Source organism: Scyliorhinus torazame, chromosome 1 (genome assembly GCF_047496885.1).
Source record: "Scyliorhinus torazame isolate Kashiwa2021f chromosome 1, sScyTor2.1, whole genome shotgun sequence".
NCBI classification, from domain to species: Eukaryota; Metazoa; Chordata; class Chondrichthyes; order Carcharhiniformes; family Scyliorhinidae; genus Scyliorhinus; species Scyliorhinus torazame.
The window spans coordinates 315,905,814-315,920,682 of NC_092707.1; the positions used below are offsets into that span (position 1 = coordinate 315,905,814).

Genomic DNA, 14,869 nt, shown 5'->3' on the forward strand with positions numbered 1-14,869 from the left:
TTATCAAACGCCTTACTGAAGTCCATGAATATGACATCTACAGCCCTTCCCTCATCAATTAACTTTGTCACTTCCGCAAAGAATTCTATTAGGTTTGTAAGACATGACCTTCCCTGCACAAAACCATGCTGCCTATCACTGATAATGTGAATAGATCCTATCCCTTAGTATCTTCTCCAACAGTTTGCCTACCATTGACGTCAAGCTCACAGGTCTATAATTCCCTGGATTATCCCTGCTACCCTTCTCAAACAAAGGGGCAATTCTCCAGTCCTCCGGGACCTCACCCGTGCTCAAGGATGCTGCAAATATATCTATTAAGGCCCCAGCTATTTCGTCCCTCGCTTCCCTCAGTAACCTGGGATAGATCCCATCCGGTCCTGGGGACTCGTCCACCTTAATGCCTTTTAGAATACCTAAAACTTCCCCCTTCCTTATGCCGACTTGATCTAGAGTATTTAAACATCCATCCCTAGCCTCAACATCCGTCATGTCCCTCTCCTTGGTGAATACCGATGCAAAGTACTCATTAAGAATCTCGCCCATTTCCCCTGACTCCACGCATAAATTCCCTCTTTTGTCTTTGAGTGGGCCAATCCTTTCTCTAGTTACCCTCTTGCTCTTTATATTCGAATAAAAAGCTTTGGGATTTTCATTAACCCTGTTAGCCAAAGGTATTTCATGACCCCTTTTAGCCCTCTTTATTGCATGTTTGAGATTTGTCCTACTTTCCCGATATTCCTCCAAAGCTTCATCAGTTTTAAGTCGCCTAGATCTTATGTATGTTTCCTCTGGGTATTCCGGTTTCCGCCCACAATCCAAAGATGTGCAGGTTAGGTGGCTTGGCCATGTTACAAAATTGACCCGTAGGTTAGGTAGGGTTACTGAGATAGGGCGGGGGAGTGGGCCTAGATAGGGTGCTCTTACAAAGAGTTGGTGCAGACTCGATGAGCCAAATGGCCTCCTTCTGCACTGTAGGAATTTTATGATTCTGTAGAATGTGACACACCCAATTGGCAACAGATGACAACTGTAAGACAGGAGCCATTGTGTCTCATGAAGTATATCTACTTACCCATATAATTGTAATATAAAATCTGCTTGCATCAGGGATCAATTATTTGGCTAATCCATCATATAGCATTATTTCCTTCAAAGTTTAAATTAATTTCACATATTTTGATTGCTGCTGTTCATCATTCAAGGTTGCCATTACTTATGCTAGAGAACTAAAAGCAGTTTGTTTGCTTGAAATCAATGACACTTTTCAATTAGATTATTCATTAATAAACTGATGTGGATAAATAAAGCAGGTGAAAAAGTCAGCTGTTAAATGGGAATGGATGCATAGGTTAGTCTAAGAAGGTCTATATATGCACTCTGATTGGTTTGGATTTCACAATCCAGATCGGGCCCATTCATTGCCAGTTCGTCTGTTCTGAAAGTTTTTGTAGGTTTGGTAGTTTTGAGAGCGGTAACTAACCCGTGGGGATTCCTGATCGGATGGTAATCCATTCTGAGAAATGTGTTCTCCTTCTCTAGCTCCTTCCCTGGGAAAGAAAAGAAAAAGTCTCATGTGATAAGATGCACGTCACCGAACAGATACGGACAATCAATATTTTCTGACTGTGAATTAGATTTGTCTTCCCTTATTCTTTTATATTTAAATACATTCTAGGGAAATTCAGGAGAAGTAGGAATTCCAGTTAGACTAGGGGCTGGATTAGGACCAGAGACAGAACTAAGAATCTCTGTCCCTGTCCACAGCTATTTTCACAAGGGCGGAGGAGGGAGTGAGCCCCAGAACCTGCCTGCTCCCATGAAGGATGAAACTGACCGCTCATTGAGATCTTGGTCTGGGTATTTAAAAAAAAATTTCATGGAGATAGTTGGACTTCATAGCTATCAAATTTTACACCAGTTGCATGCAGGCGAGAACCATGGATTGGAGGCAGAAAGAGTTTAAAACAAGGAAAATGGTTTTGTCTTTTATAGTTCTTTCTTAAATGCTGTAGTATAAATTGTATCAATGTTCACCACAAATCGGTCGTGTAGCGGACGATTACGAGAAAAGAGTGCACAAAAATCCAGATCTGCAACTGGTAGAAGAAATCACTGATAGAACACATCACCCAAGCACCCAGCAAACGCCTCATCGCAAGGCAGCCAATCTGTACCAACCTGCCTGAGCTAGGCAGTTTTGCGGTGGACCTGTGGAAGGACATGTGGGACAACACCAACAATCAGCCCAGGATCAGCGGTTGATGATCCCCCATGTTGGTAATCCCAGACTTCAACAACTTCTTCCACTGGGGACAATGACTCATCCCTATGCAACTGTGGTGAAGTGCAACCAATGGTGCATATAATCGACAAGTGCCCTGACCTGTGCTTCAGTGCCGGTCTCAGTGCCCTACACCAGGCTGACGAGGAAGCTGCCAATTGGCTGAAGAATTTCAAACTGAAAATCTAGCTGTTCATCAGTGCACACGATAGTAGTAGCAATGTTCAGTACGGTGAGTTAGGAGAGTTCTATGATTGGAAGACAATTAAACAATGTGCTTTCCAGATTGTTATTTATGCCAACAGGCAAGTGGTTACGTAAAAGATTAACATTGCAAATGTGGAAAGCTCTTCAGATGAGTTTAAAAAAAACCTCATCTAATGGATAAAAAGATGGAGTACATTTTACACTCCTGAAATGGCAGTCTAGATGAAACCAGAGTGTAAATGTTGCATTTCTTTTTGAAATATCTATTGAAATAGCAGTTCTGAAGTCTGTTGTTTACTCATATTGGATATTCAATGGCTTCCAACTACTAGAATAGGACTCGAGCTCTGATCATAAAGCAAACAATGAGCGCAAGGTGGGGGAGGGGAAATGTGGGCTGCAGGGCCATGATTGGCTGATCCGACTCTCCATGATCTGGTGTTTCGCTCCTGCGATCACTGAATGCTCCCAAGATCCAGTGATATTTCACACCTCATGACCTAGAATCTCCCCCACTGCAATAGTCTCCCTCCCTACTTCCTTCCTCTCCAGTGCCCAGCTTTAGTTAGCAGGCCTTCCCACATGACCATCTTTCAATCTCAATTAATGCTAGGCAGGAAATAAAACTCAGCAGGACATTCACCTTTCCCTGTATTTGCCAGCTGGTGATGGTTACCCTCATTGCCAATACGAGAACTTAATTAAAGATGGACATTGATTTGTGAGGCATGTCAAACACATTTGGGACATTGGAGAGCAGAGTAGCAAGATGTTGCAGAAGTGGCAATATTTTGAGATTGAGCTCGTAGAGGAAATGGAATAGTTGTTGAGGAGAGGGCTCAAAGCTACTAAAAATATTACTGCACAGGAAAATCTGTGCACGACCCATCAAGAGGCTTAAACCATCCAATCTGCTCCAAAAAGCCACTCAATATGCTATTAACATTTCAACCTTAATTCCTCAGGGCCTGAATAAAGCCACTGACTAATGCCAGAACTTAATAATTCTTTTAATTTCAGAGTACCATCCAGGAGGGACTGACCATTGTTTAAGCAAACATAAGAACCAAATACCCCTTTTCTGCAAGCTGCACTCACTCCATAGGTCGCTCCCTGCCTCTCATCTTCCTAGCCCTCGACCACAGCAAGGGTTTGGGAGAAGGAAGTCTATCGGGAACAGCATGTTTAGCGCTGACCTGGAGGATCCGGGAACGGGAGATATGGCAAGTAGGAAAAGTTAACATTTTATTTATGAATACTGTAAAGCAATTTAGCAAAGTGCAGTATTTAAACTGAAAGGGTAAAATGCTTTAATTTGTTTTACGAACAGAAAAAGTGCTACAGAATCAAACAAAACTTTTTACATTGGTTGTAATAATTCACTGAATGTTATTTAATTTAAAGTTGTATTTCTCAGGAGCGCAACTACAATGTTAAGCAAGGAATTACTGTAGTCAGCTCGAGGACAAAAAAAAAAACTTTTAGATAAAATTTACTAAAAAAAAAAGGTCATCCCCCACATCAGTATTTACAACCTACTAAATTTAAGCAATGTTCAGATTCTTGTGCAATGGTAATTATGATGATGGGTTAGCATGATTATTATTTTCCAAGGAGCGCAAGCTTTCTAACTGGTTTTATTTCCAATTTTCTACAATGTCTTACTGCAGTGGTGATTCAGACTCATCAGAAGGCTGTGGGGTTGGCTGTGGCGATGGTTGCCTCTTCCTCTCCTCCTCTTCCTGCCTCCTACGTACTTCAAGCAACTCCAGCTGTAAGGATACAGAATGTAAGTGTGAAGCTTCAAATCATTTGTGCAACTTCAAATCATGATGCCTATTTTCTGTAACCTTTTCAGTCTGTGTTGATTAATTGCAATTCAGAACGTGGTCTTATTTAATGATAAATGTATCGACTGATCAGAAAATTGTTCAAGGTAAAAGTTATTTTTATTACCAAATTAGAATTTCAGAACTTGTGAAATAAAATCGGGAGTCTGCCTCATCTCTACTGCTGCCACAACTCTTGTACCATCCAGAGGCTTGACTTCTATAATATCCTTTTCACTTCTACAAACAACTCATTCAGAGCATTTTGACCCTCTTTACTTGCACAAGGTCCTACAATTTCATGTCAGACCTGTCAAGCTATATCGTCCTCCAGAGAATTGATTTCAAAATCCTTATCCTCATCTTCAAGTCCTTCCCAAAGCATTGTCACTCTAAGCTCAAAGGCCTCCACCTGCCATATATGCTCCTCAAACGTATTTTATTCCTTTGGCTTTGGTTTACTTCTCATTTTCCCTATGCCTCTATTCCATGAAAGTTTTCACACCAAACTTTCCATCTTGCTATCTTTCTCCCCAAATTCAAAAATCCAAAATGCCTTCTCTTAGACAGTTCTTTCAATACACCAACAGACTTCAGTTTCACTCTTTCTGGAGGCTCACTCGCTTTTCCCGTCATAAAGAAGTTATTTTGCATGTTTATCTTTTTGCAAGTTACTTCATGAAAATGAAATTCAAGAAATAATTCCAAGTTAATGTTAAAATATAAAAAATGCATTCAAATTATTGAAACACAAAACCAATTGTATGACTACTTTGTCTGAATATGCATTCAAGATAATTAGAGCTTTATTTCATCATAAAAAAGTACATCAATGAAATCTCTTAAAATGTTTGACACAATTATTTGCTTTGTGAATAGAGTCATTGTGAATAGAGTAATTCTTAAGTGGACAACACAATAGTCTCATATCAGCCATGATCAATAAACAGCAGTGAGGTGAATGATGAATCACTCAGAGGTGATCTTTTTGTACTGTTGGTTTAGGGATAAATATTGGGTAGGACATCAGAAAACCTCCTGCTAGATTTCAAATAAGTGCTAAAGCAATTTTAACATCCATTTGAAGAAAGGTATCTCGGTAGAGGACAAAGAACAAACAATACAGCACAGGAACAGGTCCTTCAGCCCTCCAAGCCTGTACCGGTCATGATAGCAACCTTTGCCAAAACCCTCAGCACATCCTTGTGCCATATCCCTCTAAAGAACAAAGAACAATACAGCACAGGACTGGAGAATCTATATTGAGGGATTTGATTCAAACATAACCTTCTAATCCAGAAACCACAGTAGTACCCAACTAGGCTGAGCTGGCAAGTAATTCCAAATCCCCCAAAAAACCATCACATCTCCTCAATTGTTTCATAATTCAAAAGGGATGGTTTATTAAATACACTCACTGTTGTCAGTCGCTCCAATGCTGAAAACCTTTCATCCCACGTAGCTGCCGATTTCTCAAATGCCTCATGTCTCTTAATCAGTTTCTCCACCTCATCCACACTCTGACCCAATTCTCGACTTGACAGGTATGGCTCTTGGCCTAAAAGCCAGGCTTCTGCCACACCTGCATCTCTAGCAAACTGATGTACTTCCAATACTAAGTAAAGAAATTAAATTCAGGAGAAGAGTTTACAAATTAAAGATAAAATGCAGTGGCAAAGCAATAACATTCATTGAGTCCCAATTAACATCAGATACAACTCAGAACAAAGGGCATGATTCTCCCAGCCCTGTGCCGGGCCGGAGAATCGCCGCAACTGCGCCACGCCGCCAGAGCGCGATTCTCCGAGGTGCGGAGAATCGGTGCCATTTGCGTCGCCGTGTTTGGCGCGGCGTGTTTGTACGAGGCCGGGCTGCCGATTCTCTGGCCCGGATGGGCCGAGCGGCCGCACGGAAAAAGCAGAGTCCCGCCGGCACCGTCCACACCTAGTCACTGCCGGCGAGAACTCTGCGCGAAGGGTCGGGGGGGGGGCCCTCCAATGGGGTCTGGCCCGTGATTGGGGCCCACCAATCGACGGACTGGCCCCCCCCCCGGGCCTACTTTGTTGCGCTTCCGGCCCCAGACCCCCGCGCCATGTTGCGTTGGGGCCAGTGCGTTCCGTAAAGCCACCGCGCATACGTGGGTTGGCGCGTCCCCACTGCGCTTGCGCATATTAGCGCCGCCCCCAGTACGCGCCAGGAAGTGAGGCTGGAGCGGCGTGAATCGCTCCAGCACCGTGCTGGCCCCCTGTGGGGGCCAGAATCGCTAGTGCTCGCGCCCGTTTCGCGCCATCATGAAACGCGACGGCATTCAGGACGGCGCGGACACTCTGTCCCGCGATCAGAGAATCGCGCCCAAAATACTCAAAATAATTTGAAGCTTCCATCAAAAGGTTACAGCGTCAGGCAGAAAAATTGACTTAAAAAGCTCTTACCATGAATTTGATTAAAGGAAAACTTACATGCATTACATGTTCAGCAAGATATGTGCTTTGTTAAATCAGATGTCTGCCGTGAACAAGGAATAGCAAGTACATTTACCTAGTCTGAGCCACTCCCATCTGTCCTCCCACTTGTCAATCATTTCTTTCCTCTTATCCGTTAGTTGCAACAACTTCTCCTTAATCTGTATGTGAACAGAGAATCAATTAGAGATAGGATAATCCTTACTGTTATTACTGTTTACTTACTAGGACCTTCATTCTCTCATATTACAACCAAGTATAATCATGAAGCATTCAGTTAGAAATTGAGGTAAACACCTATGCAGATATTGAGCTTAATAGAAGTTCAGTTACCTTCTCCTGAAGTATCAATATGCATTGAGTCATTTCTACACACTTTCATTTCCTAAAATTCTGATATGCTATTATTCTCCAACTAGCAATATTTTACACAAGGGCGTAACACAAATATTCAGCGTCCAAAATAGAAAGCATTCCATTGTCCAAGACTGATCTTTCTTAATTCGCTCAGAACTTAACTAGATTATCCGGTCTTCCAATCATCCAGTAAAACTAGCAGTTGTCTTTACAATACTGATATTTACATTGACTAGACAATTCAATCAAGAGTGCTGGCAAAATACAGCAATTAAAATGTGGCCAGCAGTCTTGATGTCAGAGCTGAGCACAATATCTTGATAAAGGGAGTGCTACCTCTTCAGATGCATAGTGCTTTCTTGCCAGGAGAGATTTTCCAAGTTCAATGCACGTTGTGAAACTGTCATTACGGGCATCAATTTCAGCCTTGATGCCTTGGTGATTGTTCATTAACAATTCCACTGATGAAACATCTCTGAAACAAGAAAAAATATATATACTGTTAATTATTATAACTTGAGTGAACAAAAACATCTCATGGCAATTCAGAGATGCATAATCAGTCAAACATACTGGATGAAATGAGACAAGGTCACTGAACACTGTACAACTAAGTAATTATTACTAATAGTTATCCCTCTGTCTTTCTCTCCCTTAACTCAGCATTTTACCTTGGTTTCTCCTGGGTCTCAATTTGTCGAATAACATCTTCCATCCAAAGCATCAGATCACGCACCATGCTAAAGAAGCGGAACTTGTCACCGGTATCAAAAAGCTTTGCCCTCCGAGCCTCACATGCATCAAGAAGAGTCTTCCATGCCTCCAATACTTCTGCTTCACGCTTCTGAATGTCATCAGCCTTGTCACCAGCATAAGCAGCCTGGAGACGAGAGGCGTCCTCCTGCAGCTGCCTTACCTGTGACATAACAATAGGTTAGCAATGCACCATAGTCATTTATTCTACCCCCTATTAGCTTCATAGTTACCATAATGCCTCTCACCCAAAACCCATGCAAAAGCTAAGAATTAGAAATTAAGCCAGTAGATTTGTATGAGATAGCTAGGGACCAGCAATATGAAGCATGCAGCATATAATCACAGCTTTTATATTTATTGTAATCTTCCATGCTAAAAGCACCATCGTTTTTGTAGATTTCAATTATGTAAGTTTATATAAATCCCATATCTTGTATGCATAATGCTAAATTACACATTTTCCTTTCAAATAGAATCATAGAAGTACGCAGTACAAGAGGCCCTTTGGCCCATCAAGTTTGCACTGACAAAAAAAACTACTCTAAATCTACACTAATCTGACTTCCCAGAGCTTAGCCCAGAGCCTTGAATGTTATAACATTTCAAGAGCTCTCCCAAAGAAGTAGGGAGCAAAAATGTTTAACATCCCCAAGGCTGACATCACTCAGTTTACTAGCTCTCATTTCTATCTATTTTCAAAAGTTCCATTCTATCAAAGTGAGAAAACTGGGACAATAAAATTAATACCATAACTCTATTTAAAGCAAATTAATCATAGAATTTACAATGCAGAAGGAGGCCATTCGGCCCATCGAGTCTGCACCGGCTCTTGGAAAGAGCACCCTACTTCAGCCCACGCCTCCACCCTATCCCCATAACCCAGTAACCCCACCTAACATTTTTGGACACTAAGGGCAATTTATCATGACCAATCCACCTAACCTGCACATCTTTGGATTTTGGGAGGAAGCCGGAGCACCCGGAGGAAACCCACGCACACACAGGGAGAACGTGCAGACTCTGCACAGACAGTGACCCAAGCCAGGAATCGAACCTGGGACCCTGGAGCTGTGAAGCAACTGTGCTATTCTCTATTTGACTATTATTGTAACCATTCCCTCCTACTCAGTACAAGGTGTTTTTTAACCTTTAGATTTATATCCAGCAGCCATCAAAACTATTTCCCGTATTTTTTTAAGCTTCAACTATATTTGATTAATTTTCTTTGAAAAAATTAAAAGATTATAAATTAAAAGGTGCACAATGATTTAGAATTACTGAAAGAGTACTTTCAGACAACAGAAACAATTATTCTTCAAGAATATGAAATTAATTTTCTGGCATAGTTATTAGAACAGTTTGTTTTCAATTTAATGCAAGACAGCTTGATCTTTACTGTATGCGTGACTGCATGATAATGCTTGATGATAAAGTGGATTAAAATGTTATGATCCACAGGGCACCAAGTGATAGCTTGCAGGTCTGCATGTTCACAGTGAGGCATCATATAGTGATGACAAGATGTTGAGGAGACCTGCTGCTTCCTCACAGAAAATAGTGAAAAATCAAAGGTCTGTCAATCATGTACAGGTCTTGGCTTCCAATTTCAAAATGATACTCGAGTGTCCTGAAGCAGGTTGCCCACTCAGTGCTTTGCCTGGAGATGCAGGCCAATAGAAGGAAGAGAATAAATACAGTTTTTAATAAAAAAGCATGATTCTCATCCTCAGTTATCAAGAAGCATTGGTGGAAATCTTGAGGCAGGTCTTCCTGGGCTGGTTTTTTTTATGCCACTTGGAAGAATGGAATGGAAGGAAATAAATAAAATATATTTTTCTAATAAAACATGTATATCCTGAGAAGTAAAATGAAAAGAGTCACTCATTTGTGGGAATGTACACCATGTCTAATACTTTTCTGTACACTGAAAGTTGTAATGGTTTTGATAATAAATCACCATTATATCATATAGTACCCACATTGTGTAGTGATCTTCAAAAACAATACGTGATATTGCCTCGACTCAAATGCCAGTTGTAGAAAAATAAATTTGAAACTGCATTACGGCTATAGAATATTCCATTAAAAAGGCTAACAAGAGACTTCCGGTGGCAGATGTGAGGGGAGAAAACGCGCTGGGAGACGCTCCGACCCAAACCTGATCTTAGTATAGCGCTAATGACAGTGCTAACCACAAGAAGTTAAAAAATGGCTGGGGGAACAGTACAGCAACGAAGAATAACAAAAGGAGGATGGTGGGGAGCCAACTGTGGTCCTCAGATTCAAAAGCTTCCCTGGAATCGGAGAGGCACAAAATGGCGGCGGCGAACGACCTCTCCCCCCAGGCAACCACATGGCCATCAGCCCAGGATATCTGTCGCATCGGGGCGGCTGAACTGAAAAAATACCAACGGGATCTAGCCAGAGAAGTGAAAAGGTAAGCAGAAGAGTCCCTAAACCAAATATCAAGTCAATTGGAAGGGATGAACAAAATCATGGAGGCATGGGGGCGACACAGTTAGAAATATGGAGGAGGCCCTCTCCGACCACAGCGAGCAGATCACGGTGCTCGAAAAAAAAATGGTCTTTGGTCCTGGAATCGAACAAATATTTGAGAAATATTTCAGGTGACCTGAAAACAGGTCTCGAAGACAAAACATCTACCTCATGCGTTTGCCTGAGGGCAACACGCCACAGAATATATAGCCAACATGTTGCCCAAAATAGTGGGCGAGAGGGTTCTCAAATCCTCCCCTGGGATTATATCAGGCTCATCACACACTGCGACTAAGACCGTGTGCAGAGTTCCCTCCACGAGCAATGATCATAAGGTTCCATATTTTTAAGGAAAGGGAGCAGATCCTGTGGTGGGCCAGGGAGCACTGCAACGTTAAATGGGAGGGTCACTAGATCTGGCTATACCAGGACCCTAGCACAGAGTTTGCGAGAAAAAGGGTAGCATTCAACGGGGCGAAATCTGCCCTATTCAAGGGTATCCAGTTTTAGCAACTATACCGGCCGTCTGAGTTTCTGTCGAGGGAATAAATCACTTCTTTGACTCCCCGGCTGATGTGAACATTTTTGTTCGGAAAATTGGTATGAACTCTGTTCTAAGAGTTAAGTTGCCATACGTTCAGAAGTTAAATAATTTCTCTTTACGGTTGGTTTATACTAAAAAGTTATTATTGTTGAAATGGTTTTTAATGTTAGTGCTGTATATATTGTCTTACTGTCCCGTCCTTGTCACTGGGTTGTTATAACGGGAATTTTTAAATCTTCTCAATGATTTTTCTCAATTTTTAATATAGGGTGGGTTGGAGAGCCTCTCAGCTATAGTTAGAGATGGGTTTAGTGAGGGGAAGTCACAAATGCGGGTATACTGCTGCTCCTACTCGCAAACACCCTGCAAGGGGGAGCTCAGGTTATGTACAAGTTTTGGGTGGGATTCTCCATTTTTGAGATCAAGTGCTGATGCCAACGCAGAACCTATGGACTTTTACGACAGAAAAACCAGCACTGCACCTGGAATGATTCCGCTACCGTTGAGGGGCTAGCACTGGTGCCACATGGAACACAATCGATTCCAATGAAAAACGGTGTGGGATTCGCCGGGTCCGTGATCGACACTTGGGAGGCTGACAAGCTGCAGCCGCATATACACATTACAATCCCCACGCACACTTATCCCAGCCAAAATGATGGCACTGGTGTGCAAGAACGCGCCCATACAGTTGATGGGTCGGCCGGGTGCCCTGGGGGGACACCTATATGATCCGTGGCACGAAGTTCAAAGTGGGCTGTTAGCGGCATGATTGCCTTTCAGGCTGCAGCAATGGTGCTCCGTGCCCGTCCACCCTGACTCCACAGCCCCCCTCCAGGCTACCCCCCACTACTCCCCTCCCCAGCCCTGCAGAAGCCCACTAGCCAGCGGCACAACTGTCAGCAAACTATGGCGATGTTGAACACCTTACGTACACTTTCTTTCACCCTCAGCAGTCGCCATGCCGGTTTCAGGAGTTTTGAAAGCACAAGTGAACCACGTGGTCAGGAACTCGGCCCATCGGAGGCGGAGAATCGCGGAGGCTCCGGAGAATACCGGGCCGGGCACACTAATGATATGCAAATGATGACTACTGTACGTGCGTGCTGGAATGCATTGACGCCGCTGTTGAGGTGCTGGAGCAATGCGATTTGGTGTCAAATTGGCACCTGCCGTGATTTTGTGTCGGAACCTATTCTCTGCCCAATCGCCTTTCCCGATTTTGGCGTCAGCTACCGGACAATCCCGCTCTTGATGTTTCTGTTGGGGGTGTAGTTGGTTGTTTGACCTTGTCCACTAATTTGTATTTTTTGGTCTTTGGTTCGGAACAGACCGCTGTCCTGATGGGATCTTCGTGCCGTGGCGTTACAGGATTCCTTGCTTGTTGATCTACAGATGTAATGGCTGACCCCAGTGGGAGAGGTGGGAGAGGTTCTCCTTTTCGCCATATCACCTGGAATGTGAGGGGTTTAATTGGACCAGTGAAGCGGACAAGGATCTTTGCACATTTGAAGCGTCTATATCCAGGTATTGTGTTCCTACAGGGGATCCATCTGCAGGTGAAGGACAAGGTAAGGCTTCGCAAACATTGGGTGGGACAAGCCTTTCACTCAGACTTTAATGGTCGGCCTAGAGGCACAGCAGTAATAATCTACAAAAAAGTACAATTTACTCCCTCCTGGATAATAGATGACCCCAGTGGGTGTTAAATTATTGTCTGTGGTTCACTGGTTATTTTGGTGAATATTTATGCTCCCAATTGGGATGGCCCGAGCTTCATAAATTCCCTGGTGACGCCCTCCCCGACTTGGACTCACATCGGATGATCCTAGGAGGAGACTTCAACTGTGACTTGGACCCTAATTTGGACAGCTCCATGTCAAAATCCTTGCCCCAAACTGGGGTGTCCAGGACATTGACCTCTTCATGGATATGATTGAAGGGGTTGACCCGTGGCGGTTTCTGCATCAAAACAATAAAGAATTTTCCTTTTTTCGTATGCTCACCATGCCTACTCCAGAATTGATTCTTTTGTTTTTCAAAAAATATTTTTGTTTGATTTTTAACATTTTATCCATAAACAAAACAAGAACAGAAACCACCATCCCTCTACCAATTAACAACCCAATAACTCAAAGAATAGATCACCACCCCAGCAACTGATCTTTAAAATGCAGAATAAACGGACCCCATCTCGTGAACCCCACAATCGCCCTCACCCTCGAGGTAAACTTAACCTTCGCCAAATACAGGAACTCCATCAGGTCCCCAAGCCACACTGAGGCACTGGGCTGACCTCCACCTCAACAGGACCCGCTTGTGAGCAATCAGCGAGGCAAAGGCTAAAACATCTGCCCCCACCCCTGTCTGCAGCTCCAGCAAGCTGGGCACCCCAAATATGACTCCCAGGGGACTGGGCTCCAAATGCAAGTGTAAGATCGCCAACATGGTGCTGAAAAACGACCCCCAAAATTTCTCCAACTTCGGGCAGGACCAGAACATATGTACATGGTTGGCCTGACCTCCCACACCACTCGCAAGTGTACTCCACCTCCTCAAACAACTGGCTCATCCTCAACCTCGTCAGTGGGCCGTGTACCACCTTTAACTGTATTAACCCCAGCCTTGCACACGAGGTTGAGGCATTCACCCTTCGCAACACCTCACACCACAATCCCTCCTCCAATGCCATCCCCCCAACTCTTCCCCCACTTGGCCTCAACCCCCACCAGCGACGCCATATCCTCCTCCAAAACATTCCCATACATTGCTGAGATGATACCCCTGCAACCCCATCACTGACAACACTCCCTCCAACAATGAGAGGTGGCACCGGAAACATTGGGAAAATGCTCCTTGCAAAGCTCCCACCCTCCCCACGGAATCGGAAACGTCTCCATCAACTACTCCAAACTCACAATCCGCCCCTCCAAAAATAAGTCCCCCATCTCCATCATCCCCCGCTCCTCCCACCCTGAAACCCAGCATACAGTCTTGACGGCTCAAACACATGATTCTCTCGAACCGGCATCAGCTTCGACCCTGCCCAGAAATTAAAATGCTGCCGAAATTGCCTCCATATCTTCAGCCTGGCTACCACCACCGGACTACCCCAACCCCCTACAAGAGCCTGCCTCCATCCTCACCCACATCGCCTCTGGCTCCCTACTCCAGCTCTGCACCTTCTCGGCATTCGCCACCCAATACAGTAGATTCAGAAAAGCCAAATCCCTCCGACTGTTGGCCTCTCTGAAGCCCTGTCTTTCGAATCCTCGCCACCTTACCTGCCCACATAAACAATGAAATCAACCCCCTTAAAAAATAGCGGTAAACACTGGAATAAAAATAAAAACCGCGGCAAGATATTAATCTCTACCGCCTGCACCCTGCCTGCCAATGACAGGGGGAGGCTGAGCCATCTCAACAAATCTGCCTTGACCCTACCCAGCAGGCTCGAAAAATTCAATTTATGGAGCAGGGCCCAGCCCCGAGCCACCTGCCCCCCCCCCCAGATATTTGAAGTGAGTAGCCGCCATATGAAATGACAATCCCTCCAAGCTAGTTCCTCATTGTGTGATTCGGGTTAGAAATATACAGCAAAAAGGTTGTCAGCATACAGGAATGTCTTATGCTCCAACCACCTCACTATCCCCCTTCACTTCTCTAAGCATATCAGTGCAACAGCCAAGGGCTCTACCACCAGCGCAAGCAAAAGGGGGTACACAGGACACCACTGTCTCGTTCCCCTCTGCAGCTGAACATATTCCAAGTTCACCTCATTTGCACGAACACACACCTTTGGTTCTTTATACAACAATTTGACCCATGCCACACAGGCTCAATCCCAAACCGCTGCAAAACCGCAAACAAATAACTCCACTACTCGATCAAATGCAGGCTGTTGACTGTGGTACTTTCTCCAGCAGAGGGAAGG

The 14,869-nt window shown here is 43.9% G+C and overlaps 1 protein-coding gene across 5 annotated transcripts in view; it reads right to left on the reverse strand.

The window, feature by feature from the left end:
- sptbn1 (spectrin, beta, non-erythrocytic 1) overlaps positions 1–14,869 on the reverse strand; it is a 369,807-nt gene that overhangs the window by 23,188 nt on the left and 331,750 nt on the right. For all 5 annotated transcript variants that reach the window (XM_072507860.1, XM_072507861.1, XM_072507863.1 and 2 more), the window contains 6 exons: positions 7,811–8,055; positions 7,476–7,614; positions 6,859–6,943; positions 5,739–5,935; positions 4,157–4,263; positions 1,484–1,550 (listed from right to left, as the gene is read on the reverse strand). In XM_072507860.1, coding sequence (XP_072363961.1) covers positions 1,484–1,550; positions 4,157–4,263; positions 5,739–5,935; positions 6,859–6,943; positions 7,476–7,614; positions 7,811–8,055 — 840 coding nt within the window. The remainder of the gene's footprint in view (positions 1–1,483; positions 1,551–4,156; positions 4,264–5,738; positions 5,936–6,858; positions 6,944–7,475; positions 7,615–7,810; positions 8,056–14,869) is intronic.